At 38.0% G+C, this 18,549-nt stretch overlaps 1 protein-coding gene across 1 annotated transcript in view; it reads right to left on the minus strand.

Annotated features, from left to right (window-relative positions):
• Positions 1-9,226: 9,226 nt before the first annotated feature.
• Positions 9,227-18,549, minus strand: part of LOC126229545 (nucleolar protein 11-like) — an 88,632-nt gene continuing 79,309 nt past the window's right edge. The window contains exons 8-9 of the mRNA XM_049942310.1: positions 16,374-16,705; positions 9,227-9,419 (exon numbers count right to left, since the gene is read on the minus strand). Of these exons, the coding sequence (XP_049798267.1) occupies positions 9,294-9,419; positions 16,374-16,705 (458 nt within the window). The 3' untranslated portion in view covers positions 9,227-9,293. The remainder of the gene's footprint in view (positions 9,420-16,373; positions 16,706-18,549) is intronic.

Here is an 18,549-nt window from a genome sequence, read left to right on the forward strand (position 1 = left end):
ACATCCTTCAACGTCAACCGATGACACGTCAGAAATGTCAATCGTAGACTGTCTGACTGAGAGACTGCAGAAGAATGTAACATTTCAGTTGGATCATGTCATGAAATCCTGACACAGGGTCTTGAAATGCATCGTGTTGCCACCAAGTTTGTCCTACGACTCTTGAGTCAGGACCAGAAAGATCTTTCCCTTGCAATCTGTGAAGAGCTTTTGGATCACGCAAATGAGAATGAGATGTTCCTTAAGAGAATCATAACTGGTGATAATATGTGGATCTATGGTTATGATGTTGAGACCAATGTTCAATCTTCACAATGGATCAGGAAATATTCTCAAAGACCAAAAAAAGCTCATCAGGTCAAGTCAAATGTCAAAGCCATGCTGATAGTTTTCTTTGATTTTTAAGGATTAGTTCATCATGAGTTCTTGCCACAGGGACAAATTATCAATTGATGGTACTATCAGGACGTGTTGCAATGCCTGCAAGAAAATGTGAGAAGGAAAAGGCCTGAAATGTAGCAAGACAATTCATGGATCTTGCATCACAATAACACACCCGCACATTCATCCCTGTTGGTGCATGACTATTGCACGAAAACTGCCTCATACTCCACACTCCCCAAACCTGGTCCCTGCAGACTGAAGTTGAAAGCCCCATTGAAAGGACGAAGATTTGCAGCAATAGACAAGATAAAAGAAAATTTGCAGAACGCACTTCATGCAATCCAGCAAAAGGTGTACCAATACTGCTTCCAGAAGTGGAATCAGCATTGGGAGCAGTGTATCAATTGTGGAGGAGAGTATTTCGAAGGAGACCATGCACAATAAGTATAAGGTAACCATGAAAAAAATTATGGACAAAGTTCCAGAATTTTTTGAACAGACCTCATAAATGCAGCGCTTCCAGTTACTGTGATCTTGTTCCACCATACAGAGTACAGTTTTGAAATCTGGTCTAGCACACAGTTTTAATCTATCAGCATGAGTCATTTTACAAAAAAGTCAGTAATTTTAAAACCTACTGCACTAATTAACATCAGAGGGGTGAACAATACTTTACAGAAGCAGTAATATGAAATGCAGTCTAGAAATTTAACATAATGTGGCTTTGCCAGTAGCATAATTTGTGCCAATAAACACGTGCACCCTGAAGGAATTAACTGAAGGGAACAGAAATCGATAGAAGAGATGTACATGTACAGACTAACAAATGATAACGGTTTCAGAGAAATTGGATGTCTAGAGAAAGAGCTTCACAAATTCAGCAAGTCAGTAATGTGTTGGTCCATCTCTGTCTCTCATGCAAGCTTCTAACTGAGACCCGATGACCAGCGAAGTCATGTCTGGAGGTGCTCCAGACAAACTGACTGGTGCCCGCCATATGGCCCGACAACCAGGAGTGATGGTTGGGGTGTAGGGTGTCCTTTTTCTTCTTTTTCCCTTCTTCCCCCCCCCCCCCCCCCCTAGCCCCGTTGGTTGTCATCTGCAGCATCTGTGCAGTACAGGGGTGTGTTGCCGATATTCTGTGCCTCATTCTGTTGCTCTTCATTGCAAGCCATCCTGGTCTTACACTGCACTTAAATAATGTCCGCCCCCACACTGCGAGAGTTTCTATTGCTTGTCTTCATGCTACCCAAACCCTACCTTTGCCAGCAAGGATGCTGGAGCTCACACCAATTGGGAACATTTGGAGCACTTTAGGCAGGGCCCTCCAACTAGCTCAGGATTTTGACAATGTAATGCACCAATGGGGTAGAATGTGGAATAATATCCCTCTATCAGTCAAAGCCAAGCCAAACAACTGATTGCATAAGAACCAGAGGTGGACCAAAGTGCTCTTGACTTACTCAGTTTGTGAAGCACTTTCTCTTGAATGAGTCATCCAATTTTTATGAAATTTTAATCATTTGTTTGTCTGTACATGTATATTCCTCAGAGTGTATGTGTAAGAAATCTGGCAAGGAACACATGCATTTTATAGCAAAAAGCTTACAGCAGCAATCATCTTTTCAGGAATAGAAATGTAAGAATTTTTGGTTTGCATTTGGGTCTCTCTCTCTCTCTCTCTCTCTCTCTCTCTCTCACACACACACACACAAACTTGTTGTCATTTCTTGGTAAAAGATAGATGGTTTAATTGTAAAAAAGATAAAAATGTGTCAATATTCTGTACTTTTGTGAAATCCAAGTGTGGTGTGTAAATAATGAAATGTTCAAAAAAGAGCCAATGGCGAAAAATGACAATGGTTGGGTGGTACATAGTAAGCTGCAGGAATGAAGCAAGTACAACAATTCAACAATGATACTCTAACAGTGAAGAGTCTGACATGTACCAACATTTTATCCTGTTGCTTATGTCTCATACTATTGTGGATGGTCAGTAGGATTATGTGCTTCTACTGGCTCCTTGAATGGATGACTTAATCTTGTTCCAATTTGTGCCTGTTTGATGAAATCTTGTTGTACTGTTACCAATACTGTGGGCAACTTACTTTTCCCAACCACCTACTGGTGGATCTACCCACTGGTGGATGGGGAAGCAGCTTTCCAAGCTTGCAGAGCACTCCAGGTATCAGACAGTGCTTCCAAGGAGACAGATAGCATTTTAGCCTTCAGAGAACAGTTACAGCAGGAACTGAATCATTCATGTACACAACTGACAGTTTTACAAACAGTAAGAGCAAAGCATGGTATCCCCCCCCCCCTGCCCCTGCCCCAATCACCACCCCCTTCCTCAATATCCCCAGTGGTGGCTCCCACACTGCAGCTGCACTGCAGTATGATTAAAAATCATTTTCACATAAAAATGTGGAAACATTAAATGGCAGCATAAACTTAACACCACTTTTGCATTTTTTACATCCGTCAATAAAATGACAATTCTATAGCTGCTCCAAAATTATGCTGATTCCATTAGGAATTCATTATCTATTGCAAGCTCTGAATCATATCAAAAGACAGGAGGACAAAAAAGTGGAAGAAAATTCACTAACAAATGTAACACTGATTTGTATATTCAGACGTTTTAGAATAAGAAGTTCCTAAAGACTGAAAAAATTACATCCATACAAACAACACAATGTAGACAACTAGAGGAAGAGCTAAAAACAATGCGACGTAAAAGGAGTTTATGAAAGATAATTAACACACAAAATTAGATTAAGGGGAGGTCAGCGACATGGCATCAAATCAGGGTATGGGAGAGGGGGGGGGGGGGCTGTTTTGAGGCATAGTCTCAGTGATGAAATTGATAAGCTTAAAACTTTAAGTGTTTTCTGAATCAAGTGTGGTTCTTGTGATGGAATGTATGTGGACCAGACAAAGAGAGATTTTGTAAAAAGATAAAAATAATGGTGTACTTGGATGTCTGTTGAGAGAGAATGGTCATCTGTTGCCACGCATTAATGATGATTCAGATATCCTTATATTGAACCTGAGGGCGGGAACCTTGACATTCTTGAGGAGCTCTTAAATTTATATGCAGCTCCAGTCTGGTCCAGAGGTTGTCACCAATTAGCAAGTGGAAAGTAGTAGGCATTGGTTCTTTTTTAACATTTTTGATGATTTGCTGGTTCATTAGTCACTCTTTCATCTCTCCGTTACTTGTATCATATTTACTGGCAATTACTTCAGATTCATTTACTTCCTCTTTTTGTAATACCTTCTATAATATAATACAATATTTAAAATAAAATATCAACCATACTCTTTCTTTTATTTGTCATTTTGTTATTACCTATTGTCATTATTATTTCATTTAGTTTGTAATTGCATCATTTTGCAATAATATCCCTTTACTTTAACTGAATTTGAATGTGCGCGCTACATCAGATGGTAGGCCCTTGCACATCCCTGGGCATATGCAAAAGCAGTATGTGGCTATGTTTGTTTATGTTACAAGGAATTCATGTTGTTTTCTTCACTTTATTACTTTGTATCACCTTATATATAAAACATATTTATAGTATATGCTTTGAAAGTAGGTTTCTCCATCACCCAGTGCTGGCCTATACTACAGCACTTTAATTGTTACTGTGATACTTCTATTATTTTTCTATCCTACTGGCCTTTGTATGCAAGTTTCCTTGATTTCTTTGCTAATACTTATGGCATGTTTTTAATGATAAAATGTAATAAAGTATCTTTCTTTGGCATAATGCAGTGCAACTAATTAATTTAGGATATATCACTTCCTTCAGTTTTGTATTAATATTCATGTTTATCACTTGGCACTACTATCTTATCATTGTTTGCATCTAGAATTTTTTCCATCAACTTTGGATTTTGGTGTTTATCATTTGTACATCCTCTATTGTCATGTGTTACATATTTTTGTATTACAACTTGGTGCGGATTACTCTTGTGCACGTGAATGTATAATAAATTTTTTGACAGATCTGATATTGGGCTACAGCTAAAATGTGTAATGTAATAAAGAAGTTCAACAAATATTGTGTGACTTATTTGTGACCTATCAATGTTGGTTATAATTTTTATATGTTTATTATGAGCCATGAGAGTAACTAATTAACCTTTCTTCAGTCATCTGATATGGGAATGTTACAATCCGGTTTTTGCAAGATCAAACTTAAATGTGCTTTAACTAAAAAAACAGTCAGTAAGCAGGCTTTTAGTTTGGTAATTATAATAGCAACTGAATGCTTAGTCTTCTTAATTGCTGTCTTCTTCCTAAGATACTCTTATGTCCAAACAAACTAAAGATTCTTCATCAAACAAAATAAACTACTGTCTATTATTCTGGGATGGAAAACTAAAAGATATTCAGTAACTTTGGTCATTTCATTTAGACTTGGAATCAGTTTCATCAATAACACTATTTTTCTTGGAAATCATTTTGTGGAACTCTTCACAGTATTATTTTAAATGATGCAACGATGAAACCATCTTTGTAATTCTGTCAATTTGCAGTTTCTTTCATTCCTTTTTCCATTAGGGTGTTTCTGAAAAAGAACAGTATTTCGACGCTGGCATTATGGCCTGGAATTGCAAAGTAATATTCTGCCAATTTCAATAATTCTGAGTAACATTCTTCCTTACCCTGTGACTTGAAATAAGCTGTCCACTTTTGTGAACATGGTGGTATGGTATCGGTTAATTAGCACAGTCTACAATAAACAGTAAGTCAAGCACAGATTTAGAAATGGCTGCTAAGCAAATTATCACTGACATTAAAAATGGTTAAAAGCTAATTCAATCTCTTTAAACTTTGAAAAAACCCACTATATGCCATTCAGAACCTGTAAGAGATTTCCTTCCAGAATGTGTGTAACATATGAAGACACGCAGACAGAAGAGGTTGGCAGTGTTACATTTCTGAGATTGCTGTTGTTGCTGTTGTTGTGGTCTTCAGTCCAGAGACTGGTTTGATGCAGCTCTCCATGAGCTTCTATTCTCTTCTTGTCCAAACTATTTATCGTCCATGTTTCACTTCCATACATGGCTACACTCCATACAAATACTTTCAGAAATGACTTCCTGACATTTAAATCTATACACGATGTTAAAAAATTTCTCTTCTTCAGAAACACTTTCCTTGCCATTGCCAGTTTACATTTTATATCCTCTCTACTTCAACCATCATCAGTTATTTTGCTCCCCAGATAGCAAAACTCATTTACTACTTTAAGTGTATCATTTCCTAATCTAATTCCCTAAGTGGCACCTATCTTAATTTGACTAAATTCCATTAGCCTCATTTATCTCCTGTTGATGTTCATCTTAAATCCTCCTTTCAAGACATTGCCCATTCCGTTCAACTGCTCTTCCAGGTCCTTTGCTGTCTCTGACAGAATTTCAATGTCACTGGCGAACCTCAAAGCTTTTATTTCTTCTCCATGGATTTCAATTCCTACTCTGTATTTTTCTTTTGTTTCCTTTACTGCTTTCTCAATATACAAATTGAATAACATCCGGGATAGGCTACAAGCCTGTCTCACTCCCTTCCCAACCACTGCTTCCCTTTCATGCCATCTGGTTTCTGTACAAATTGTAAATAGCCTTTTGCTCCCTGTATTTTTTTTACCCCTGCCACTTTCAGAATTTGACAGAGAGAGTATTCCAGTTAACACTGTCAAAAGCTTTCTCTAAGTCTACAAATGCTAGAAATGTAGGTTTGCCTTTCCTTGTTCTATCTTCTAAGATAAGTCAGAGGGTCAGTATTGCCTCACATGCTCCTACATTTCTGCGCAATCCAAACTGATCTCCCCCGAGGTCGGCTTCTACCAGTTTTTCCATTCGTCTGAAAAGAATTCGTGTTAGTATTTTGCAGCCGTGACTTATTAAACTGATAGTTCCGTAATTTTCACATCTGTCAACACCTGCTTTCTTTGGGATTGGAATTATTATATTATTCTTGAAGTCTGAGGGTATTTTGCCTGTCTCGTACATCTTGCTCACCAGATGGTAGAGCTTTGTCAGGGCTGGCTCTCCCAGGCTGTCAGTAGTTCTAATGGAATGTTGTCAACTCCTGGTGCCTTGCTTTGACTTTGGTCTTTCAGTGCTCTGTCAAACTCTTCATGCAGTATCATATCTCCAATTTCATCTTCATCTAAGTCCTCTTCCATTTCCACAATATTGTCTTCAAGATCACCACCCTTGTATAGACCCTCTATATACTCCTTCCACCTTTCTGCTTTCCCTCCTTTGTTAAGAACTGGGTTTCCATCTGAGTTCTTGATATTCATACAAGTGGTTCTCTTTTCTTCAAAGGTCTCTTTAATTTTCCTGTAGGCAGCATCTATCTTACTCCTCATGAGATATGCCTCTATATCCTTACATTTGTCCTCTAGCCATCCCTGCTTAGCCATTTTGCGCTTCCTGTTGATCTCATTTTTGAGACGTTTGTATTCCTTTTTGCCTGCTTCATTTACTGCATTTTTATGTTTTCTCCTTTCATCAATTAAATTCAATATATCTTCTGTTACCCAAGGATTTCTACGAGACCTCATCTTTTTACCTATTTGACCCTCTGCTGCTTTCACTATTACATCTCTCAAAGCTACCCATTCTTCTACTACTGTATTTCTTTCCCCCCATTCTTGTCAATCGTTCCCTAATTCTCTCCCTGAAACTCCCTACAACCTCTGGTTCTGTTAGTTTATCCAGGCCCCATCTCCTTAAATTGCCACCTTTTTGCAGTGTCTTCAGTTTTAATCTACAGTTCATAACCAATAAATTGTAGTCAGAGTACACACCTGCCCCTGCAAATGTCTTACAATTTAAAACCTGGTTCCTAAACCTCTGTCTTACCATTATATAACCTATCTGAAACCTTCCAGTATTTCCAGGCCTCTTCCATGTACACGACCTTCTTTCAAGATTCTTGAACCAAATGTTAGCTTTGATTAAGTTACGCTCTGTGCAAAATTCTACCAGGCGGCTTCCTCTTTCATTTCTTACCCCCATTTCATATTCACCTATTACATTTCCTTCTCTTCCTTTTCCTACTATCAAATTCCAGTCACCCATGACTATTAAATTTTCGTATCCCTTCACTATCCGAATAATTTCTTTTATCTTATCATACATTTCATCAATCTCTTTGTCACCTGGAGAGCTAGTTGGCATATAAACTTGTACTACTGTGGTTGACTGTCTGGCCTCTCAACAGATACCCCTCCATTGTGGTTGCACCTATGGTATAGCTGTCTGTATCACTGAGGCACGCAAGCCTCCCCACCAGCGGCAAGGTCCATGATTCATGGGGGGTTCTGGGATTATAACTCTATTCTGTAGTATGCCCTTTCCAACTAAATTTATTATTATGGGATTACAACTCGATAATAAATTTAGTTGGGAAGGGCATACTACAGAATTTCTGAAGTGGCTAAACACGCTTTTATTTGCAATGCGAATGACATCAGATGTAGAAGATATAGATATTAAAAAACTTTGCATACTTTCATTATGCCATATGGGATGATATATTCGGGTAACTCGTCAAACCAAGCAAAAGTTTTCAGAGAGCAAAGTGTGTAATTATCTTAACAGGGACTGTTAGACCATTTTACATAAAAATGTCTGTTACATTTCAGTTCTGACATCACCTGGTCACATCAGTCAAGATTAGGTATTTTGTGTACGATTTCATAACTATGTTTCATTATGGTAGTGTATTAATTCTGTAAATATTAGCCAGTTCCAATTTACTATAATGTATTCACATATCATGATGATTTCCTGACAAATTATTATATACACACATTCTATGTATTTTTATGTTATACTTCCCGACATGTTCCACACCCACAAGAATCATCTCATTTTTGGGTTCACGGAACGAAAACTGGATCTAATCTATTTGCCTAGCTTGCTCTGCGTATAGCGCAATTGTGACATGACGCATTATGCTTGTTTGGCCTATGAATAGAAACATTAGACACAGACATAAGAACAGCATTGGTTGGCTTATCTATAAAGTCTTGTGGTATATCTCCTCATTCCTCCTTATACTTATCCTCTGCACTCATGGACTTGGAATGGACCTTTTCTGTGCACTGTCTACTTCATCACTCAAAAGCGAACAAGTTGGACTTGTATATATTTAGGCAACTGCTTTAGGTTTCTTAACTTCAAAACCTCATAAGAACTACGACCACTAAACGCAAGCTATGATTTGAGATTGTAATCGGTAGAGGAATTGAAGCTTTCAACCAAATAGTTTATTTATGATTGTGTGATAAAGATTATGAATCTGACATTTTTCTTTTCAGTATTTCTGAGCAGAAAAAACAATTTTTACCAAAGACTAACTTCAACAACATGTACAGTTCTGCATTATTTGCATAAAAATATTTGTATAGAGAGCAATGACAGTGCTTCCCTTCCCCTCTTGCCTCCCTCACATGGAAACACTTGTTCCTGCAGGACAGGCAACACAGCAACCACATGGAGCCTAAGAAGCAGTTGTGATTGGCTGACACCTGGCCCCTACCATTCAACTCGCTGAAGCATTAATCACAGAGTAATTTTAATCAGCTAATAATAAATATAGTTCTAAACCTCGGAATAATCTTTCTACTCAACTTTACAAAAATGGACAACTATACATGCTTGTTCATTTATACATCAAACTAGTATAGCATTTTCCTATTAATCAGATGAGTTTCTTTCTTTATATATATAAATTTCTTACCAATCAAATAATGGAAAATCTCATACCCTCTCAGTGGTGTGGGACTATATCACTGAGTAACCAAGGCACATAGAACTTCTAAGGTTTTTTAATCACACAAACAAAGTAAATTTTAACATTTATTTTCAACTACGATATATTAATACAGGCGAAGTGTTTCAATTGAGTATGCTTTGTTACTACACTGTCGTTTCTTCAATGGTTTTCCTGCTTTCAGCCTATGAAGAATTGCTGCTGATGTCTCAAGATCCTTCATGCAGCTCAACTGTAACATAATACAAATAGAGAGTTTAGTTTGTAATAAAATGATTTCTTGAATCAATTACAGTTAGCAGCTATTTACTTCAACTAAAATACGCGATACTGATAATGATCAATAGTAATATACAGCAACATTATGGGAGATTACTGGTTCAACAATTATTTTACTGAAATGTGGGGCAAGTACAAAACACAATAGCTAAAGTACGGAAACTCAGGTGGTGGAAGGGAGGATAAGGCAGTTCCAACTATTAAAAAGAGATATTAGGGGGACCAAAATGTAATGTATTTTTTTTGCATTAAAATTCAAACAGATAAAGTGCTAACAAGTTTTTATTTTTAATCAGTTATTTAATTGCTCTCATTATCAACAACCTTCTGTCGTCTAGTATGCAAATTTTTAATTCCAGATCGACAAAAATCAATTAGTTTTTGAGAAAAGTATCTGAAGATGGCATTTTGGGCATCACTCACATTTCACATTTTTTGCCACTCAGAAAATGTTGTTGCTAATGGAATAAATGGAAATCCAATGGCGCAAAATGGGCAAATATGGTAGGCGAGGCAAAACTTCCCAACCCAGTTCATTAATTTTTTCTAGGACTTGTCCTGCATAGTGAACTCTTGCATTATATAGGAACTGAAGTTCCGGCATTGTCAAATAATGGTAAAGCACTGTGAGCAAATAAGGAGCAGAGGAGATAATGTAACTCTTCATTCAAAAGCAGACACTCCAAACTTTCTGAGAACATATTTGGAATTATCTGCAATTAATTATGAAATAATTGACATAACTGAAATAATTCAGACCCCTCAATATTTCAGTTATCTATTTTGCCTTAATGGCTGCAAAATAAGGAACTTTTAACAATAAACTTTATTGCTTTATTGTCTTTCCCCGGTAGCTGAATGGTCAGCATGATGGATTGTCAATCCTCTGGGCCCGGGTTTGATTCCCGGCTGGGTCGGGGAATTTTCTCCACCCAGGGACTGGGTGTTGTGCTGTCATCATCATCGTATCATCCTCATCGACTGCAGGTCACCGAAGTAGCATCAAATTGAAAGACCGGCACGCAGCAAACGGCCTGCCCGACATGTGGCCCTAGCCATACGATTAAATAAATAAATAAATAAATTGCTTTATTTTTTATGAATCATATAATACCGCTCACTAATCAATTCAGTCAGTAATTAAGATTTCAAATAATTTACAATCATAAAATTTTTGTTTCAAGATGGATGCCATACTTGTAAAGAAGCGATTTCAGATGACAATTCAGTCAGTAATTAAGATTTCAAATAATTTAGAATCATAAAATTTTTATTTCACGGTGGATGCCATAATTGTAAAGAAGCGATTTCAGATGACGCATAGTAATAATATCCATGTACATTTGTGAATTATTAATCTGCAACATTTTCCATAAATCAAACAATACTTGAGTCTCACGAGTCCATGGAAAACTGTAAAATCTAACCCAGCCAAATTTCAAAGCATTAAGTAGTTTTATAATTCACGTCATGTTCTTACATCTGTCTTTAAATAGCCACCCCTACCCCAAATACACATATAACATCTCTGTCACATTGTTCAGAGTCTGTGACTGGCAAGCACTTAGCTAACATCTAAGTGCTGGTTAAAGTGAAATTCTGCACCAAAATATGATAGGTGTGACACATATGTTTGTAAACAGACTGAAACTAAGTAATATCTTTATGTTTTAAAATCTTGGGAGAGCTAATAAATACACAACTTGAAAGTGTTATGATCTACTAATTCCGTTCATTGGAAATTGTTGTTAATGCTGGTGATAATACTCCAAGTTATTTAGAGTGCAATTTACTTTCATGTGTCTGTCACTGTACATTACACCACTGACTTTAACCAATACTTTGATGGTGTTTAATGATTGGGTGATTCTTCGTCCATATGCATTCCCAAAGGAAGAGATCCGCATGCCTGTAGCTGTATAAATTGTAAATTGTAAATTGTAGAACTGGAACTAGCCATCAACTACAGTATACTGCAAATTTGTATTGGCCATTTTTAAAATTCAATTCCACGATACTTTTTCAGTACAGCAACATATGAGACCAAGAGGTTCGTCAGAACCGAGTAGAACCGCTAACGAAAGCAGACTGTCACATGTTGGATAAGAAAGGAAAAATAAAGCAGCTTTATCCTTGTCAAAAGAACAGACCTTCTAACATGATTTAGGGAAATCATGGAAAACCTACATCTGTATGGCCAGACAGAATTTTAACTTCACTCCTCCCACACACGAATTCAATGTTTTAAACACTGCGCTTCCTTGTTTAGTAAACGAAAAGATGAGAAGGATAAAGAATTACTGTAATTTGGTAGCAAGTTGATGGCGAAAGACAAGTGCATACTGGAGGTTCAGTTCTCACCTCTAAGCTCAGAATCACTATGGTTTTAAAAAAGAGATATCCAAATAGTGTATTTACCCGAGCATAAGATGACCAAGAATATACTAATCCCCTATTTTTTTAAAGAGACATTTTTATTTTTAAAATATTCTGATTATTCAAAATTACAAACTGTTTTGTTGGCACAGAGTATCTGCCTAGAAGTTAAAGTTACACCTATTCTAAACCTATACCATTTATTGTTGTGTACATTTTGATAATACAAGGAGAAATAAGATAAACAAAAAGAAACAGTTTACATCAATTTTTATCTTCACTTCCTTCTTTGCTTACTACCCAAGACAGTGGCATCTGTATTTCCTAGAACAGGACCAGCAACTGTGGTGTGTCTACTGCAGACAAGTTGGCAAGATGTTAAGTTTTGTGTAGTCAGTGGGATGATACTTTCACGTAAACAATGGCAGGCAAGCAAAGAGCCAATGAATTTCTAACACTGAAACTGAAACCATTCTCTTCTTCACTGTTGTCACAAATATTTCACTGTTTTTCTGAATATGTCACGAATTATGAGGCTAGGATTAGGTTGGGACCTAATAGCACAGCAATATTTACTGCCAAAGGAACAAGCAGTAATTAAACTAATGATCTTAGTTGTCACAAATACTTGGCTATTATTGCTCCCTCGAACCTTCAGCTGACAAACCTCCTTCGTTTCCATTATATCTCATGGTGTGTGCTGACAACACTGCTGCACAACACACATACATATGCCACTGGGCCTTAACTATACTTTTACCTCTCCTTTAGAAATAAGTACTATTTTGAGTATTTGTCCAATTTTAAAGTCAGTTCAATTCCAATTGCAAATGGATTCAGGCAAACTTCAGTTCAAAATTGGTAGAAGTACATAAAAAGCTGAGGTATGTGGTATACATTCCCATGGTTGGTAGCACACGAAATCCGCTGCCCACTTACCATTCCCCTTCCCACACTCATTCAAATTCCTGCACATGACCCCAACTGGCAAAGCAGGATGACCCCTATATTGATCTTTTACACAATGTAAAAACATTGACCTCAGCAGCAATAATTCAGTCTGTGAATCTAAGACAAGCCTCTATTTTTGAATGATGAATTGAAGAAAAAGCCTTGCCCTATAACAGAGTAAATACAATAAATTCATGCGATGAGACAAGTACCAAATTTCCTGCTATTATGTTCAATACTAACTTTAACAGTCATGTATTGGGTACTCCAAGTTTAGATCATTTGAGTGTGAGGTTAGTGTTGGTCATGCCAATACAGAATGCTGGACAAACTTTCATATCTACTCATACACAATTTCTGTAGTCTCACAAGTTGCCTCCCCTTGAATGCGAGTGTTGGTCAGTTGTGAGGCTACAAAACCACCAATCAGATTTTATGATGGGACCACGGTGTACATAAACATCCTCATGGATCTTACAGAACTTGAAAAGCATACATCTAAGACGAAATGAGTTGAAGATGTTGCTGTGGAAGCAAATGAACTTTTTTTTTTATATAAAATCCAATTAATTTCAATTTAGAGCAGTCTTCAGTAATATGAACACCATTCCATGAATACTGGTAGGCTACCATTTAATTTGAGTTGAGCTGGTGTTATTCTAGACTCTTTGTTACATGTAAACTCATTTAAGTAGTTACAGACTGTGGTTTATTTAATACGTGCATCTGTATTCTGCATAGTCCAATGTGTAGGGAAAAGGGTTATGCAGTCAAGAAATTCTGGAAACTATCAAAATTAACGAAGTTCAGGTTCATTCCAAGTCAATACAGTAAATGCGTCATTCATGGATCGCAACCAAACTGAAAGTTTCCATTCACCACACTTCAAGAAAGCAACATTCATTTACTGAAAAATGTTGGCAGAAAGGGGGAGGCTTCATGTGCATTTCTGGTGTGTCTACAAACACATCAATTCTATACAGATTGACACCCAGACCAGCAACTGAAGGCGGGGTGCCCTGATGCCGCACATCAGGTACAATAAATCACAACCACTTTTTAGGAATTTGAATATTTGCCCTTATGGCCCTTTACACTTTTCAGTTTTTCCACTATATCTTTTGCTACTCCTGATTCAAAATTCAGAGTAACTAATTGTGCATTCCATTACTTTGAAATATTTTATTTCTCTCTCCTTTTTTTGCTTTTGTTTCAAAAAGTTACAGCCTTTTTTCTCACGTGGTATTAATTTTAATTGTACAGCTCTTCATTTCACAATAATGATATAAATATCACCATATGGAAGTAAATAACAGGATATCCAACCACTGTTCATCAGGATACTAGATGTGCAATAAATGGTGACTGAGACACATTATTTGGTTCAAGTCACTGCTTCTTGGATTTCAAAATGCCCCCAGTCAAAGAAAAATCATATCCACCTACACCAAGGCAATTTAACAATTCACACAGTGGCAAAAATGCCAGTGCTATCTTATCAATCCTACCAGCATGACCTAATATCATGTGGCTTCTTCCTGTTCTCAATGATCACAAAAAATGATAGTGCTTTTTATTTGAAAAGCTTTCAGCAACCTACATCAATGTGCTGAACAACATTCCAACCCCCCCCCCCCCCCCAAAAAAAAAAAAAAAAAAAAAAAAAAAATCCACAGCAGGGATAAGGGATCTTGAAAAGAAAAGAAAATGTAGATTGCAAAAGGCAAATATAAGAAGCATTCAAAAAGAAACGAGCCAGAGGCACCAAACAGGAATGGCCCGCCAACAAACTAGACAGACGAATGGGAAAGGATGGACACGCACAATGACAGACGACCGAGCAAGACACCAAGAACAACAACACGCAAGAAGCAACGGGGTCACAATAAAAAAACCTCATGAAATCAACAACGTCCACTTGTCCACGGAAATAAGCAAAGCAAACACAATGTCTGTAAGCGATATATCGAGAGACTCACGCGAATATCAGACTGCCTCCCTGAGTGAGAGGCAGGCGCTTAAATGCAAGATAGGGTACATTGCTATTGGCCACTGGGACCACGTGCTCTACAGCGGTGCCCTCACATTATACGCGGGCCAGGAGCGCGCACAGCCAAGGCTTACGCTGTGACGGCTGCAGATACCTCTAGTGGTAATCAAGGTCCACGCCGTCTCGCACGGATTTGAAACCTGCGGCACTCTGTACCAGAACAAGTGTCTCAACAGCCGAGACACAGCCAGGGTCAATACTTCTTACATACAGGTACTGGTTTTTGTACTTATGCCTCTGGCTTGTTTCTTTTTAAACACCTCTTATACTTTCCACTTCAAAAACTATAATCCCTATCTTAGCAAAACCCCAGCTGAAATACCCATGGACACTACAGCTCATACCAGCACTAGTTCTCAGCAACACCTTCACAGGTAGGAACATCTGCCGGGTCTAGCCCAAAAATTAACCTTCCAGGCCATAACCTCCCACAATTCTGACCTCCCCTCTATCACTGTTAACCAAGCCGAAGTGGTAGTGTTCTCTTTATTCATTATCTTTCCCAACAACCTATCCCTCTTGCATTATATTAAGTTCTATCTTCATCCTATTCCTCTTCTAATAACGTTCCCATAGATCAAACCATTATCAATGATGTAGGTGCTGCAGTGTGAGGTAAATCAGTTGTCATGCATGCCCGCTGTTGCCAACTTTAAACTCGGCTTTTCCTGTGCCCCTACTGCTCTTCCTCCCCTATCCTCTGTTTCAGACATTCTTCACTCTTCCCATCCTAGCCTCTGTTAATTGTATTTTTAACTCCTCCTTTGACCTCCTGTTCCTTCCTTGCTACCCCCTCCCCTTTTCTCTTCTTCCTCCTTCCTCCTCTTCCCCTCAACCATCCCCAAATATTTTACCTGGTTCCAGGACCCCATGTTTGTGTTCCCCTCTCCCCCAGTTACCTCCAATTCCGCAGCCCTCTTCGAATCTTATTATTCCCACTGTTCCTACCTTCCCACCTTCCTCAATCTGAAACACTACTTACAGTCATGATGCAGCATCACAAATAAGTCTTGACACTGATTAACTTCCATTTAAATTACTTAACTGATCAAAGATATTTGTGACTTTAACGAACAAAGTAACTATAGTGGAAGTTGCACTGCATGAATACTAGAGAATAGTAACCCATCATTTTTCTTTAATTTGGAAAAAAATGGGTCAAATAAAACAGAAATGTGTATGTTTGTACTTTCAAAGATTTTGCTCTGAAAAAGGAATTTGAATTCCACAGTTCTAAAAGCAATTAACTTCATATCTGTCTAATCACAATCAATACTTCATCTAACAGTCAAGTGCTGGTATACCATCATAATCCTGTTCAAAGCCTAAGAGCCACTTAATTATGCATGTATGGGTGCATGAAGTATACACAAGTTCAAATATCTTTTCAGTTGATCTAATACTGTATAATATACAACTCTAAATGATACAGTCACGCACATCAGATATGAGCCAACCATTTTGCTACTGCTACATTATGCATTATTTGCTCAAAGTCTCATGAATTAGACAAACAGCTACTGGACTCACATTTCCAATGACAATCTGATGGAAGGCGGCAAGTAACTGGGCAACCTGGTTGTCTCTGCTGAGCAGCAGCTGCTGATAGTGGGCATCAAGCACTGTGCACGACCAGTTCAGCAGCCGAACATCAGTCACGTCTTGCTGCAGCTGGTAAACTAAATGACGCAGCAAGAGTAGCACCTCATCCAGTGGAAGTGTGCGCAGATGTGCTGTCAGTTTTGCATCACTCACATGAGCATTCAGAGCTAATTGCAAGAGATGTGCCCTACCAGGAGGACTTAACGGCTTTATCTTCATAATTTTGTGGGTTCCAATGTCTGCATCATCATCCAGAACACCTGCAGAAACATTAAAAAAAATGACATAAGCAATTCATCAAAAGAGCTAGTTACAAATGCAAATTCCAGTGGCATATAAGACTCGCTGTATTTATAGTACAATAATTATGTGAAGCTACAGAAAAGGGATTACAATGTATTTCTTAGTTTCAAAATGTAAGCCATGTAGCAAAAGTTGCAATTACAATACTGAAGACCATAAACAATGAACCAGATTCTGAACACTATTAGGCACATTTATTTTCACAGTCAAGAACTGGAAACAGAAAGAGCCACGCATGTAATGAGTCCAATCAGAATCCTAAATGTTATTCACCATATAGCAGAGATGCTGAGTCACAGATAGGCACAACAAAAAGACTCTCACAATTAAAGCTTTTGTTCATTAATGCCTTCATCAACAATAGATGACTGACACACACACACACACACACACACACACACACACACAGAGAGAGAGAGAGAGAGAGAGAGAGAGAGAGAGAGAGAGAGAGAGAGAGAGAGAGAGAGAGAGAGAGAGAGAGAGAGAGAGTGGGGGGGGGAGGGAGGGAGGGAGGGAGGGAGAGGGAGAGAGAGAGAGAGAGAGAGAGAGAGAGAGAAAGTCACGCAAGCTCTACTCGCACACACAACTGCAGTGTCAGTCAACTGAAACCATACTCGAGCGGCAGCACCATTGCATGTTGAGAGTGGCAACTGGGTGGGGGTAAAGAGGAGGCTGGGGTGGGGAGGGGAAGAGATAGTATGGTGGGGTGGCGGACAGTGAAGTGCTGCAGGTTAGATGGAGGGCAGGGAAGAGGTGGGGAAAGGGGAGTAGTGGAAAAGGAGAGAAATAAAAAGATTCCAATGTGCCTTGCTGTGCTCTACAGTTTTATGTTATTTTTGTGAGATATAACAACACTACAGTGCTCATTTTTGGAACACTTAGTTTAGTAGATGTTACAAATCGAGTTACATGCCAAATCTATGGATTTCACATGCCTATTTACACATCTAAGCAGACTTCGGTATTAACTTTGTGTCTGAATAAAATTGTGTGTGTCAGATAAATTCACTTTCTAAAACTTGGTTCAAAAACTTCACATAAAACTTAAATTTGTTTCTCGTGTCAACTGTATCAATACTCATGAACAACTCAGGATATATTGTGTATTGTTGTATGGTGAATGCAGTGAAAGACATGTTTTGTGGTACAGCATCAGTTGTAATCTACATTTGAGCTTTGTACAGTTTTAACAGTAGTATCCCAGTTTAAAAAATAAATAAAAATTATAAATCATCCACACCAAATTTCAGTGTCCAGCTATGTGAATAATGCATACTTTTGAACATTTTTGAAAGATGCAAATATTGTGCATAACATATTTCATAGTGAATCAGTACTTGTGATTTACAGTTACTGTAGCACAGTAACAAAGCAAGGTGGGCTTATCCTACTCACTCTTATACCACTCCTACGCCAAAATTACTTTCTTTTTCCTTTTCTCATCTCTTTTCATTAGAAGAACATATATGATAGTTACATGAAATAACTTATTTCTTACTCAAGCAGCATTTCATTAAATTTCATTGTTTGATTTACCGATTGCTGGTGACAATAGTATATTTAGTTCTGAAGGAACGATTTAGGTTCCCTTCTATGACCCTGAGGGACATACATGACTATAGAGGCAGGCTAATTGCTAGGGATAACAATAAATAATGGGCCATTCTGGAAAAGCCACATCAGCTGGTTCAGCGATATTATTCCTAAAAGCTAACAACTACAGCACAACAGGGGGTGCCTCACTCTTGGTGGAGCCTTTGAACAGGACGCTTCGCTGATTGCTGGTTTTCAGTGTTGCTAC

The sequence above is a fragment of the Schistocerca nitens genome, unplaced genomic scaffold (assembly GCF_023898315.1).
Source record: "Schistocerca nitens isolate TAMUIC-IGC-003100 unplaced genomic scaffold, iqSchNite1.1 HiC_scaffold_375, whole genome shotgun sequence".
Classification (NCBI taxonomy): domain Eukaryota; kingdom Metazoa; phylum Arthropoda; class Insecta; order Orthoptera; family Acrididae; genus Schistocerca; species Schistocerca nitens.